Below are 12073 nucleotides of genomic sequence, written 5' to 3'. Positions count from 1 at the left end.
AGTGCTGAGCCGTTATCTTATTAGGATATCAATTGTGCCGCAGGTCTGGTGGTGAGTCATCATGATCCAATGAGGATTAAACCTCTTGTGTTCATGGGGGGGAAATTATGGTTAACCCCATTTTGGGGGCGGGAACCCCTTTTGGAGTTTTAAACATTGTTATAATTTCGCTACGAGCTTGTATAGGTCTGCTATTTTTGAAAAATCGTGAAAATATTTATTTCAGAAAACTGAACTGAGGATTTAGAAGATTATCTTTTTATTTCGAGGTCAGGCCTAAATGGGTTAAAGTTGGAGGCACACACAGGATGTATACATTAATATAATACTGCATAGGCATGCATTCACAATGGTACTGTATGCGTGCAATGGTGCAGGATTGCAATTATTCATGCCCACATGCACAAAATGTGGGCCATACAGCACTCTGTGTCACGCACGCACCCCCACACACACACACACACACACACACACACACACACACACACAAACACACATTACACCTGGAGTTATGAGAGAGCAGAGAGAGTGAATCACAGTCAAGCAGATGTTGCTGTATCGGCATTAAATCTGTCCTCATCACCACACTGTTACATCATTACTGTAAATCAATATATAATACCAGGGTATCAAAAATATATCTGATTCTCCGTTTCTCTACATTTTCATAGTGTATACTATAGCAACCTCTCCTTTTCCTATTCGCTTCCCTTCACACACACACCCTCCCCGCTGTTTGTCTCTTCTTTTGCCGCTGACGTGAACTTTCCTCGTGTTTTTCTGTCAATCATTTCCTCTCTTTGCCTTCCCCTGTCTTCCGTCTCTCACCCCCCACCTCTCTCTCTCTCTCCTCTCAATGTCATCCCTCTTTCTTTCGCTGCGGTGTCTCTGTCAGTACGCTGGCTATCCAACGGCCAGCTGCTCTGCTGTTGGCTACTGCATCTTTCTTTCTTTCTCCCTCCCTCTTTTCTCTTCCTCTAATTCCTCTAGCTCCTTCTGGCGTATCTCTCCATCCCTCTTTCCACCCCACAACCCCGTCGACTCCCTCCGGTCCTTCCGTCCTCTCTTCTCTCTCTCTCTCGCTTCACTTCCTTCCCCGTTTCACCCCCTTTGGCCTCCCTCCTCTGACTCTTTCCTCCCTCTGCCGCTTGCATGCGATTCTGTCATCCTTCAATCCACCCCCCATCCTTTCCTCCACCCTCTCCTCTTCTCCTTATCTCCTCTCCTCCAACTCTGTCTCTCCATCTATACCTTTCTCTTTCTCATCCTGTTCAGTGTAATCTCTCTAACTGGAGCAGCTGGGCTTATTATAAAGTTATAAAGTTTCAGACAAGATAGACTTGCTTTCTCTTGCCACACTCTCTCCTATTCCTCATTGTTCGCCCCACCAGCGGCATGCAGGGCTCTAAGGCAAGGCGAGGAGAGTTCAATTTGTACAGCACATTTCAACGAGGCTTATTCAAAAAGATTTTTTTTACAAGAACTGAGAGTTTGTACCAGATGTAGTATGTTGTGTCAAAAAAAAGAACATTGCTGCTTCTCCGCATTTAGCTCTAACTCACAAACCAGAGCTGTCCCAGATGACCGGAGCAGTCTGGACTGTTCACGATGCTCTAACTCACAAACCAGAGCTGTCCCAGATGACCGGAGCAGTCTGGACTGTTCACGATGTAGCACAAGATCTAGAGATGTATTTTGGATGTAAACAATTCAATGCTTCATAAACCAAAAGTACATTTTGAACTGGAGCGTGCTCTACTTTCTGGTGTTAGCAAGCAGAAGATTTTTCTGAATCAACTGCAGCTTTCTGCCAAACATTTTTATATGAGAAGATATTTCTAAATCTAGTAGTGGGCAGATTGCCATGGATTTTGCAGTGGGGGAATTGGGGATTCGTGCTCCTGGGAGGATGAACCCAGCTGCTGATGTATACGTAGGTCACTAGAGGAAAGAGGCACCCTTTACGGCCAAAATACTGTGGGGGCTCCAAGTATGGAAATATCAGTTGTTTCAAACCCCTTTGGTCTAGCTGGGTGTGAGAAGGCAACACAGCTTCTAGGGGCAGCTTGTGGGTCTTTTGACTCTTTTTAAAATTGTGCTAAATCCTTCTTCCTTCTTTTCTCTTGGCCCTCCATGCATGTCTCCTACCTTCCCTCATCATTATCCGTCCCTAGGTCTCTCCTCCAAATCCTTGTGACCCTCCTAATAACCCTCCTCTAATCCACCAATGCCTTGCGACAGGTTCTTTCCCTTCCGTTCTCTTGTTCTTTTGTTCAGCACTCAGCACTTCAGGGACTCGCCCCGCCAGACAGCCTCAGCCTAAAACTCAGACGTGTTTGTGGTGCTTGCCGAGGCTTGTCGTGCCGCGGACAATAAGCTTGCGTGAGCTGAATTCGAAAGCCTCTGCTTCTTCCTTTGTAGGCTGTTAAAAATATAAGCTGAGTTTTGAGAACTTTTTGAGAGCTCCCTGCGTACGGTTTGTTTGGCCTTCTTGTCCCTCGCCACTCTCAGGTCTCACCAGAGTCAAGTGGTGGATAGATAGTAAGGAAGTGCATTTACTTGAGTACTGTACTTAAATAAGTGAGTAGCTGTACTCGAGTATTTGTCTTTTTGGACAAATATTGTGCTTTTGAATCCAATACATTTATAGGAAATAAATGAATCACTTGAGCCCTATTTCAAACATGGTGAAAATAGCCAATGTAGAAGCTTACAACGTGTCATGTTGTGGCAATTTTTGGCGAAGTGATTTGGTGTAGAAGGAAAGAGCACAGTGTGATTTGGTGTAGAAGGAAAGAGCACGGTGCCAACTCAGTATAGAGGGTCTAAGTCCGTTTTCAAGCCAAGGACCCTCCGTCTGAAAATGTGTTGAGATATTTGATACTTTGAAACTGATTTTCAAAAACAGCAGATCTACAAGTTCACAGCACGGCACAAAGTGACACACTGTGAGCTTGTAGATTTGCTATTTTTTAAATGGATAAAGTGGTTAAAATTATTGTGATTCTATGTTAACCCCCCCCCCCCCCCCATCCACACACACACACACACACACACACACACACACACACACACACACCCCAAAGGTGTCGTCCTTTAATCTTTAAGACTTCACTGGGCAGTTCATCATCAATGTCTCTCTCTCCCTCTTGCCCCCTCCCCTCCCCCCCTCCGTCTCTCTCTCTCCTCTCCCTCTTGCCCCCTCCCCTCCCCCCCTCCCTCTCTCTCTCTCCTCTCCCTCTTGCCCCCTCCCCTCCCCCCCTCCCTCTCTCTCTCTCCTCTCCCTCTTGCCCCTCCCTCCCCTCCTCTCTCTCTCTCCTCTCCCTCTTGCCCCCTCCCCTCCCCCCCTCCCTCTCTCTCTCTCCTCTCCCTCTTGCCCCCTCCCCTCCCCCCCTCCCTCTCTCTCTCTCCTCTCCCTCTTGCCCCTCCCTCCCCTCCTCTCTCTCTCTCCTCTCCCTCTTGCCCCCTCCCCTCCCCCCCTCCCTCTCTCTCTCTCCTCTCCCTCTTGCCCCTCCCTCCCCTCCTCTCTCTCTCTCCTCTCCCTCTTGCCCCCTCCCCCCCTCCCTCTCTCTCCCTCTTGCCCCCCCCCCCCTCCTCTCTCTCTCTCTCCCCCAGGAGGCCCTCCTGATGTGGGTAAAATGATGGGGGGGGGAGAGAAAGAGGAGGAGGACCCCGACGCAGCCGAGAAGGAGGCGGAGCGACTGGAGCAGCTGAAGCAGGAGGAGGAGGAGAGGAAGGATAAGTACGCCAAGATCGAGGCCGAGAGGGAAGGCATGAGGCAAGGCATCAGGGACAAGGTACAAGACACTGCACTCACACACGCATGCACGCACTCTGTAGATACTGTAGATTTAACCCATTCTGACCTGAGATCAGATTCATACGAGGTTTCCACTGGACACACACTGGTCTGATTAACCCATTCTGACCTGAGATCAGATTCTAGAAAAATGTCAGTCGTTCTTCGATTTTTCAAAAATAGCAGACCTACAAGCTCGTAGCGCGCCACTCGGTGGCGCGCTATGAGCTTGTAGATCTGCTATTTTTCAATAGCTAAAGCATAACATGATGCCAACACCAAAATGGGTGCCCGGTCAGAATGGGTTAAAGGTTCTTTCAGCAGGTGTGTCAAAATACAGTACAAGGAACATCAACAATAAAATAATAACCCAGCCGTATATACACTTGCCTGAGGGGCATCGACAAAACGACGAACATAATGTATACAATTAAGGAGGTAAAACTACGAGTAAGACGCGCGAACGCGGGAAGCAAACGCAGATCGTAAATAGCTCCATATATGGGCACAAAAGGGGCCAGGTCCACAACAAACAAATCATTCAGCTCCATATATGGGCACAAAAGGGGCAAGGTCCACAACAAACAAATCACTCAGCTCCATATATGGGCACAAAAGGGACAAGGTCCACATATACAGTAAGCGATGCAACACACTCCATATTTGGATAGCGGGACAGACACACGGACGGACGGACACACGGACAGACATGATCTGCTAGGTCTCATAGTAAGTGCTCACTGCGTTCGCAACAAAGTCATGTACATTATCCCATATTTGTCATTTGATGAATGCTGTTTTTGTGTTTAAAGTTGCAAGCTGCAATTTTTGCCAATGGGTGTCAAGTCTGTCAACATTAAAGACTTATTAAAGGACAGTGGCAGGACAAGAAAAACACAAACTGTCTATAGAAACCTTGTATCTTTTCTCCATATTTCTGTTTAGTTTTTTCATAATTAATGTCCGATTTCATACTTTGTTGTGAAAGAATTAAGTAGCTAATATAGCCGATCTATACAAGCTTATACAATGCGTCACGAATTGCACCTTGGGAGCTAGTGGATCTGCTATTTGGACTATTTCAGAAATATTTATCGTCTAAAATGGCCAAATGCCCAAAATAGGGATGACAGGTTGAAAGTTTGTCTATTGCACCAATGAAAAGCATTAACCCATTCTGACCTGAGATCAGATTCATACGAGGTTTCCACTGGACACACACTGGTCTGATTAACCCATTCTGACCTGAGATCAGATTCTAAAAAAATGTCAGTCGTTCTTCGATTTTTCAAAAATAGCAGACCTACAAGCTCGTAGCGCGCCACTCGGTGGCGCGCTATGAGCTTGTAGATCTGCTATTTTTCAATAGCTAAAGCATGACATGATGCTAACACCGAAACGGGTTCCCGGTCAGAATGGGTTAAGAAGAGCTTGGTCCTAAATAATATCTACATTGGCTCCATCGGAACACAGGTTTATTTTTTTTGTTTGATTTTGTTTTTGTGGGACACACCAACAAAATGGCAGGCAAGAGTACAAACAAAATGATCAGTCATAATAAGCATTATTATTACCACACCGCTTATTCCGTCAACTGAAGTGAATGTATGTATACCACGTGACAGAAATGCTAACGCGTTGCATAAACCGCCGACCATCCATCCTCGAGATAAAGAAAACACTGGTAAAAACACCTATAAATTGGGACAGCACTGGCCCTCAGGTTGCATGACTGTAGCATGGTGGTATAATGTTATGTAAGCTCACTGCAGAGAGAGAGAGAGAGAGAGAGAGAGAGAGAGAGAGAGCATAGATGTAGCCAGAGATTATAAAGCTTCCGTACCTTTTCTTGGGATGTTGGCCCATGAGGACGGGTTGAACTCCCGGGGCGTTTGTTTTGTTGGCCCATGAGGACGGGTTGAACTCCCGGGGCGTTTGTTTTGTTGGCCCATGAGGACGACGGGTTGAACTCCCGGGGCGTTTGTTTTGTTGGCCCATGAGGACGGGTTGAACTCCCGGGGCGTTTGTTTTGTTGGCCCATGAGGACGGGTTGAACTCCCGGGGCGTTTGTTTTGTTGGCCCATGAGGACGACGGGTTGAACTCCCGGGGCGTTTGTTTTGTTGGCCCATGAGGACGGGTTGAACTCCCGGGGCGTTTGTTACGAGCGTTCCTGTCATCATCTCCCTGAACGGCTTATCCCTTGATCTGCTCCAACAAAAACAAACAAACAAACAAACAAACATAGAATGGATTATTCTGGAGAGTTGGCATTTTGTTTAGAAGAAGACGTTATCAAAGACTATAGGGTTCATTTCCCAATAGATAAGTATTATTTTGACCGCAATATAATTCAGTATGTGTGTATACTGTATAGTGCATTATACAGTGTATAATATATCGTACAGTATATAGTATCTTGTCTGTCGGGTTTAATCCTCATATAGTATGAATAATATTTGGTATAAAAATACCAAAAGTAGCAGACAAGCTCAAATGCTACATATCTGCAAGCTAGATTTGATACTTTTGAGTGACTCTGTATGATTAAGTAGGGCATTAATTTACCAAAAAAACCCCACAAAAAGTTAAAATATGGATATAGATAGATGGTGTAGCATAGCAGCTACTATATGCTACTACCCTCTGTGTACACATTCAACATGCTATAGAGCACCGAAGTCCTGACGTAACTCGCTCATCCCGACGATTCCCCTGGTTCGCGGAAGTAATTTCTCTATGGAGAATAACATGGGGTGATCTTAATATCGTCTACTATAAGCGTTGTGGTCCAAAAATAAACAAGCTGTCTCGGCGTTATTGTTAGGGAGGTGTCTCTGTATCGTTTGCAACAGTCAGTCACTCAAATATGATACAGTCTGCTTCTAGCGAAAACATAACTAATTCAGCAGCAGTAACATTAGCGTTTTCTCTCAGTCAGTTGATTCTTCATATCCATATGAGTGAAGCGGCCGGGGTGACATGTTTATTTTTCAAACACAGTTGTTATATGAGGCGATCTAAAATCGCTTCAATGGGGATTTCAATGCAACTAAACAAATACATGAACCTGGGGACTGACGCCCTCTACTGGAAGTGACGTCAGACTTCGGTGCTCTATACTTAAAGCCTGTGTAACCCAGGTCAAAATAGCCAAGTCAATAAAAATAAATATCTAAATATAAATGGATTTAGGATATAAACCAGGTTAAAATACACTAACCAAACTTCTACAAAAGCGCTTTAACAATGAAAACTAAATGGGATTTGTCTAAGACAGGAGAGACTCCAGAAGACCCAGACCACAGGCCCTGTGGACTTTAAAAACAGGCCAGGCCAGGTCTCTTTAAAGTCCACAGGGCCTGTGGACTTTAAAAACAGGCCAGGCCAGGTCTCTTTAAAGTCCACAGGGCCTGTGGACTTTAAAAACAGGCCAGGCCAGGTCTCTTTAAAGTCCACAGGGCCTGTGGTCTGGGGAGGGCCTCTCTTCCTCTCTTGTTCTTCTGGAGTCTCTCCAGAACATTCTGTGCTCTGCAGCATGTAATTAGCTGAATCACATCACCTGGCTGGTGATTCTTCAAAGTGCAGTCTATTAATTGAGAGACCTGATTGGTCAATTGGTTCATTGGCTTGTTCAGAGCACCTTACAGGGCTCTCATACTACACAAGTAGATGAATGTGAATACAGATAGAATATAAACCCATACATTGTACTCTTTATAGTAAAATAGTCTTAGACAAATCCCATTTAGTTTTCATTGTTAAAGCGCTTTTGTAGAAGTTTGGTTAGTGTATTTTAACCTGGTTTATATCCTAAATCCATTTATATTTAGATATTTATTTTATTGACTTGGCTATTTTGACCTGGGTTACACCTGCATGGCTCAGCCTCACACTTCCAATAAACAGCAATAAGGTTGTACAGTAGATTAAGACATTATTCTGTCCGTGTCAGAGCCAATGCCATAGATAGTTGATTAACTTTGTCACGGTGAAGCCTTTTTGACATCCTGTGGAACAACATCAGAGGCGCAGCTGCAGTCGGCAGAGATTCTGAGGAACTAGGTTCTATTTCTGACTTTCTGACCAAAATGTTTTCTCTTGCTGTAGGACACAGACAGACAGACTAGCGCTGCTCAAAACATGTCAACAGGAAGCTATGGCTCTGGGGTACGGAGGGATGGATTAATTAGCAGCTATCAACACACACACGCACGCACACATGCACGCACGCGTGCGTGCGCAAAATCCCTACGGTCTGACAGCATTGCTCCAAGCGTCCTCAAATAGCCTTTTAGCACTGCTATGCTCTGATTTTACTGGGACAATGTTGTCTTATGTGTTATCGCAAGGAAAATAGGAAAGGGACGGGTTGGATGTGTGTGTCTGTGTCTTCTGGTCTGGTAGTTTTCCTTCAAACATCCACTGTAGCTACAGCTGGTGACAGAACCTAACCCACACCCTCCTCCCCAATGAGACTTACTACAGGCCAACTGGTAGTGGTCCTACCCCCCCCCCCCATGAGACTTACTACAGGCCAACTGGTAGTGGTCCTACCCCCCCATGAGACTTACTACAGGCCAACTGGTAGTGGTCCTACCCCCCCCCATGAGACTTACAAATCCAAAATGTTTATAAACAAATCCCAAATGTTTGTAAACAAATCCCAAATGTTTATAAACAAATCCCAAAATGTTTATAAACAAATCCCAAATGTTTATAAACAAATCCCAAATGTTTATAAACAAATCCCAAATGTTTATAAACAAATCCCAAATGTTTATAAACAAATACCAAAATGTTTATAAACAAATCCCATGAGACTTGGTCCTACCCCCCCGACCATACCTGCGGTCGCAACATGTGTAGGCACAGTGCACTGAAGTCTTTTAATTCCCCCCCCCGAACCTCAAATTACGTGACATTACCGAACCGACTTTTATTCGGCTCTGAAACAGGAGTATGAATCGGCCCCAAGTGTTGCAGTGTAGTGAGCTTGTAGATATATGCTATTTTGGCTATTCGTAGTGTACAGGGCTTAAATGCTCTTGGCTCATTCACTGAATTACTGTATTTTTACTTTACGTAAAGTTTTAAGATACTTTACATGGGTATACTACTTCCTACACTTTACGTTACTAGCTACTTTCATTATTATCACAAAACACTACATTAACCAATTAAGGCTTATTGTAGACTTCAGCTTACTTTAAGTATATTTTGACTGCAATACTTTTGGTATAGTAAATAATCTGAATACAAACCTTTTTTCCCCCAGAGTATTAATTAGTTGTAACAGAGTATTTCAATATTGTGGTATTTGCTATACTTTAATCCATTTTGGGCAGGAACCCCATTTGGTGTTTTAACTAAGCACTATGTTATACTTTAGCTATTGAAAAATAGCAGATCTACAAGCTCATAGTGTGCCACCGAGTGGCGCGCTACGAGCTTGTAGGTCTGCTATTTTTATAGAATTTTCTTTTTTAGAAAAATCGTGAAAATGTGTTGACAGAAAACTGTCAGGATTTAGAAGACATTTTATAAATTTCGACGTCAGGCCTAAATGGGTAAAACCCCAGTAGTATGGCATCAAGAAGATTTGCTATACTTTAAGTAAAACCCCAGTTCTTCTTCCATCCATTCCCTGCAGTATGGCATCAAGAAGATTTGCTATACTTTAACCCATTCTGACCGGGCACCCATTTTGGTGTCAGCACTATGTTATGCTTTAGCTATTGAAAAATAGCAGATCTACAAGCTCATAGCGCGCCACCGAGTGGCGCGCTACGAGCTTGTAGGTCTGCTATTTTTGAAAAATCGAAGAACGACTGACATTTTTTAGAATCTGATCTCAGGTCAGAATGGGTTAAGTAAAACCCCAGTTCTTCTTCCATCCATTCCCTGCAGTATGGCATCAAGAAGCGTGAAGTAGTGGACGAGTCCGCCGCCATGGAGCAGCAATCAGAGGGAAGCCTCACCAAGCCCAAGAAGTTGGTGCCGGCCGGCTGCGGTGACGAGGAGGAGGAAGAGGGGAGCATCATGGACACCGTGATGAAGTACCTGCCCGGGCCACTGCAGGACATGCTGAAGAAGTAGGGCCGCTATAACACCGCTGACACCGACGGCATCTTAGCTTAGCTAACCAGAGAGGCTAGAGGTTCACAATGCTGGCTCAAATCAAACCGTGTGAGTTGTTGTCGTCGTCGTCGTCGTTGTTTTTTCCCATCCAAAATGACAAAGCTTTGGATTTTTTTTGGGGACATTGTTGTCTGACAACAGGAGGGTGGGGAAAGGATGTGGGTTTAGTCTTTTGTCACATTGGTGGGAAAATCATGATTTGAGCCACCCATGTGAATTGCAGCCATAGACAAAAGGTATAAGGCCAATATGGCCAGATGAAAGTTAGCTTGGCTGATGTTGAAGACACAATATACTAGATTGTTTATCCTTCTAGTTTGACAAGTTTTAGAGTAACCACTTGTTCTTCCTCTCTGCAGTGGGTGTGCAGAGATGTTTAGCAGCACCGTAAAATAATCTTCCTGTCCACCGGGCTTTTCACCAAATTTATTTGTAAATAAAACAAAGTATATACAAAAAAAAAAGGCTCATGATGGACAAAATAATCATATTAAAAATAATAAAATAATCATACTAACTGTGTGTCTGTCTATAAAATAGTAAATATAAATGAGAGAATAACTCGACAAGCCATATTTTAAAAAGGAAATTTGAAGACTCTTATCAGTGTACTACTAAGGCTATATGTTGTGTTTTCGTTGTTCTTCCATGTTTATGTCGATTTATGTCAAAACTTTTTGCACACACATATGTAGTTAGTGTTATAATGCATTCTCTGTCCGTTCCCCCGTCCCCCCCCCCTGAGACCCCCCGACACATCATCACGTCCATATCTGTCGTAAAGTGTTTCAAGGATTTTTCTATAAGACATTTAGGCTATCCCTCTGTTATTTGTATCTCTTACTGTCTTGCATGACATTTGTCTGGTCAGGTGTTTATTGTGTAAAATATGTACGACCCCCACCCCCTTTCTCCTTTACGTCTTTGTCACGCAAAAATATTAAAAGGCAATAAGTCTTGATTTTGAATGTGGTTTCACTATCCTGTCAAACAACAACAACAAAAACGAGTCAATAATAACAATAATGACAATGTGTATATTGCATTCAGGAATTTTCATTTACAGGTGTACGGGTTTTTTTTTTTTTTGTGTGTTTGTACGAGGAATTAAAAAAGGCCTCGTTTCAACAGCCACAAACCTTCAGCTTTTCAAGCCACAAAACTGAGAGTTCAACTATGTAACCGTATACTGTACATGCTGTACATGCACCACCATCAGATTTCACTTCAAACTGTAAGAGGGGATTAACCAGTGAAAACATGTTAAACAATCATTTCTACATTTCAAGTCAAGCAGTATTTTGACCAGAAAAGCAGGGTGGCTTTATTTATTCTGCAGAGAAACAATATTTTTGCCCCCTCAGATAATATGTAAAATATACACACACTGCAATTTGGCTTTCATTGATGTTTTCCTAAAGCCTCATGACTTCTACTTTTGTCGTTCGGCAGAGGGTCGCGCATCCAAAATAGCCGATCTACAAGCTCACAACACGCGTGTTTTTTCAACGAGTCGTGAACTTTTAGATCGGCTATTTTCGGAGCGTGACACTGTTGTATAACGGAGTATAACTCAGTAAAAAGAAAGGGGAGGAAAAAAACCGTTTTAAAAGGAGACGTGATTCTGTTCTACGCATCGTTGGACTGAATGTGAGAATGTGCCGGCCGAGGAAAAGCAGAATGGAATGCCATTAAGCAATAAAGGACCCATGTTGTATGTTTTCTGCCTGAGAATCAATAAAAATCTTTAAAAATTTGTTCACAGACAAAACCTGTGCTGTGATCTCTTTTTTTATGACGCTGTCTGATCATCGCAGAGAGACACTGTACGTACACACACACAGACGAGATGTAAATAGGATCATTGTTTTGTTTCGTTTGTGGCATATGGACCAGATTGGACTAGATTACTGCAGAACACCCGGAAAATGCTAGTCTGAGGCTATAGCTTTATCACTTTTACTGCTTTTATGATCCATATTAGTGGAGGAGCAGAGATAAGCCTCCTTGGAGGAGCAGAGATAAAGCCTCCTAGGGCTAAAAGCGGCATCACAAATGTGCCCAAATGTGATGAGGTTACATTACATTTGGGCACAATTGGGCAAGTGGCTATACGGCCGAATTTAGCCCAAGGA

At 43.7% G+C, this 12073-nt stretch overlaps 1 protein-coding gene across 1 annotated transcript in view; it reads left to right on the top strand.

Moving 5' to 3' along the window:
- Positions 1-11693, top strand: part of cplx2a (complexin 2a) — a 40617-nt gene extending 28924 nt beyond the window's left edge. Inside the window, exons 3-4 of the mRNA XM_080759246.1 lie at positions 3616-3797; positions 9708-11693. Coding sequence (XP_080615372.1) covers positions 3616-3797; positions 9708-9896 — 371 coding nt within the window. The 3' untranslated portion in view covers positions 9897-11693. The remainder of the gene's footprint in view (positions 1-3615; positions 3798-9707) is intronic.
- The last annotated feature ends 380 nt before the right edge of the window (positions 11694-12073 follow it).

Source organism: Protomyctophum bolini (genome assembly GCF_963924005.1).
Source record: "Protomyctophum bolini genome assembly, chromosome: 3".
Lineage (NCBI taxonomy): Eukaryota > Metazoa > Chordata > Actinopteri > Myctophiformes > Myctophidae > Protomyctophum > Protomyctophum bolini.
This window is presented reverse-complemented; position numbering and strand designations above follow the sequence as displayed.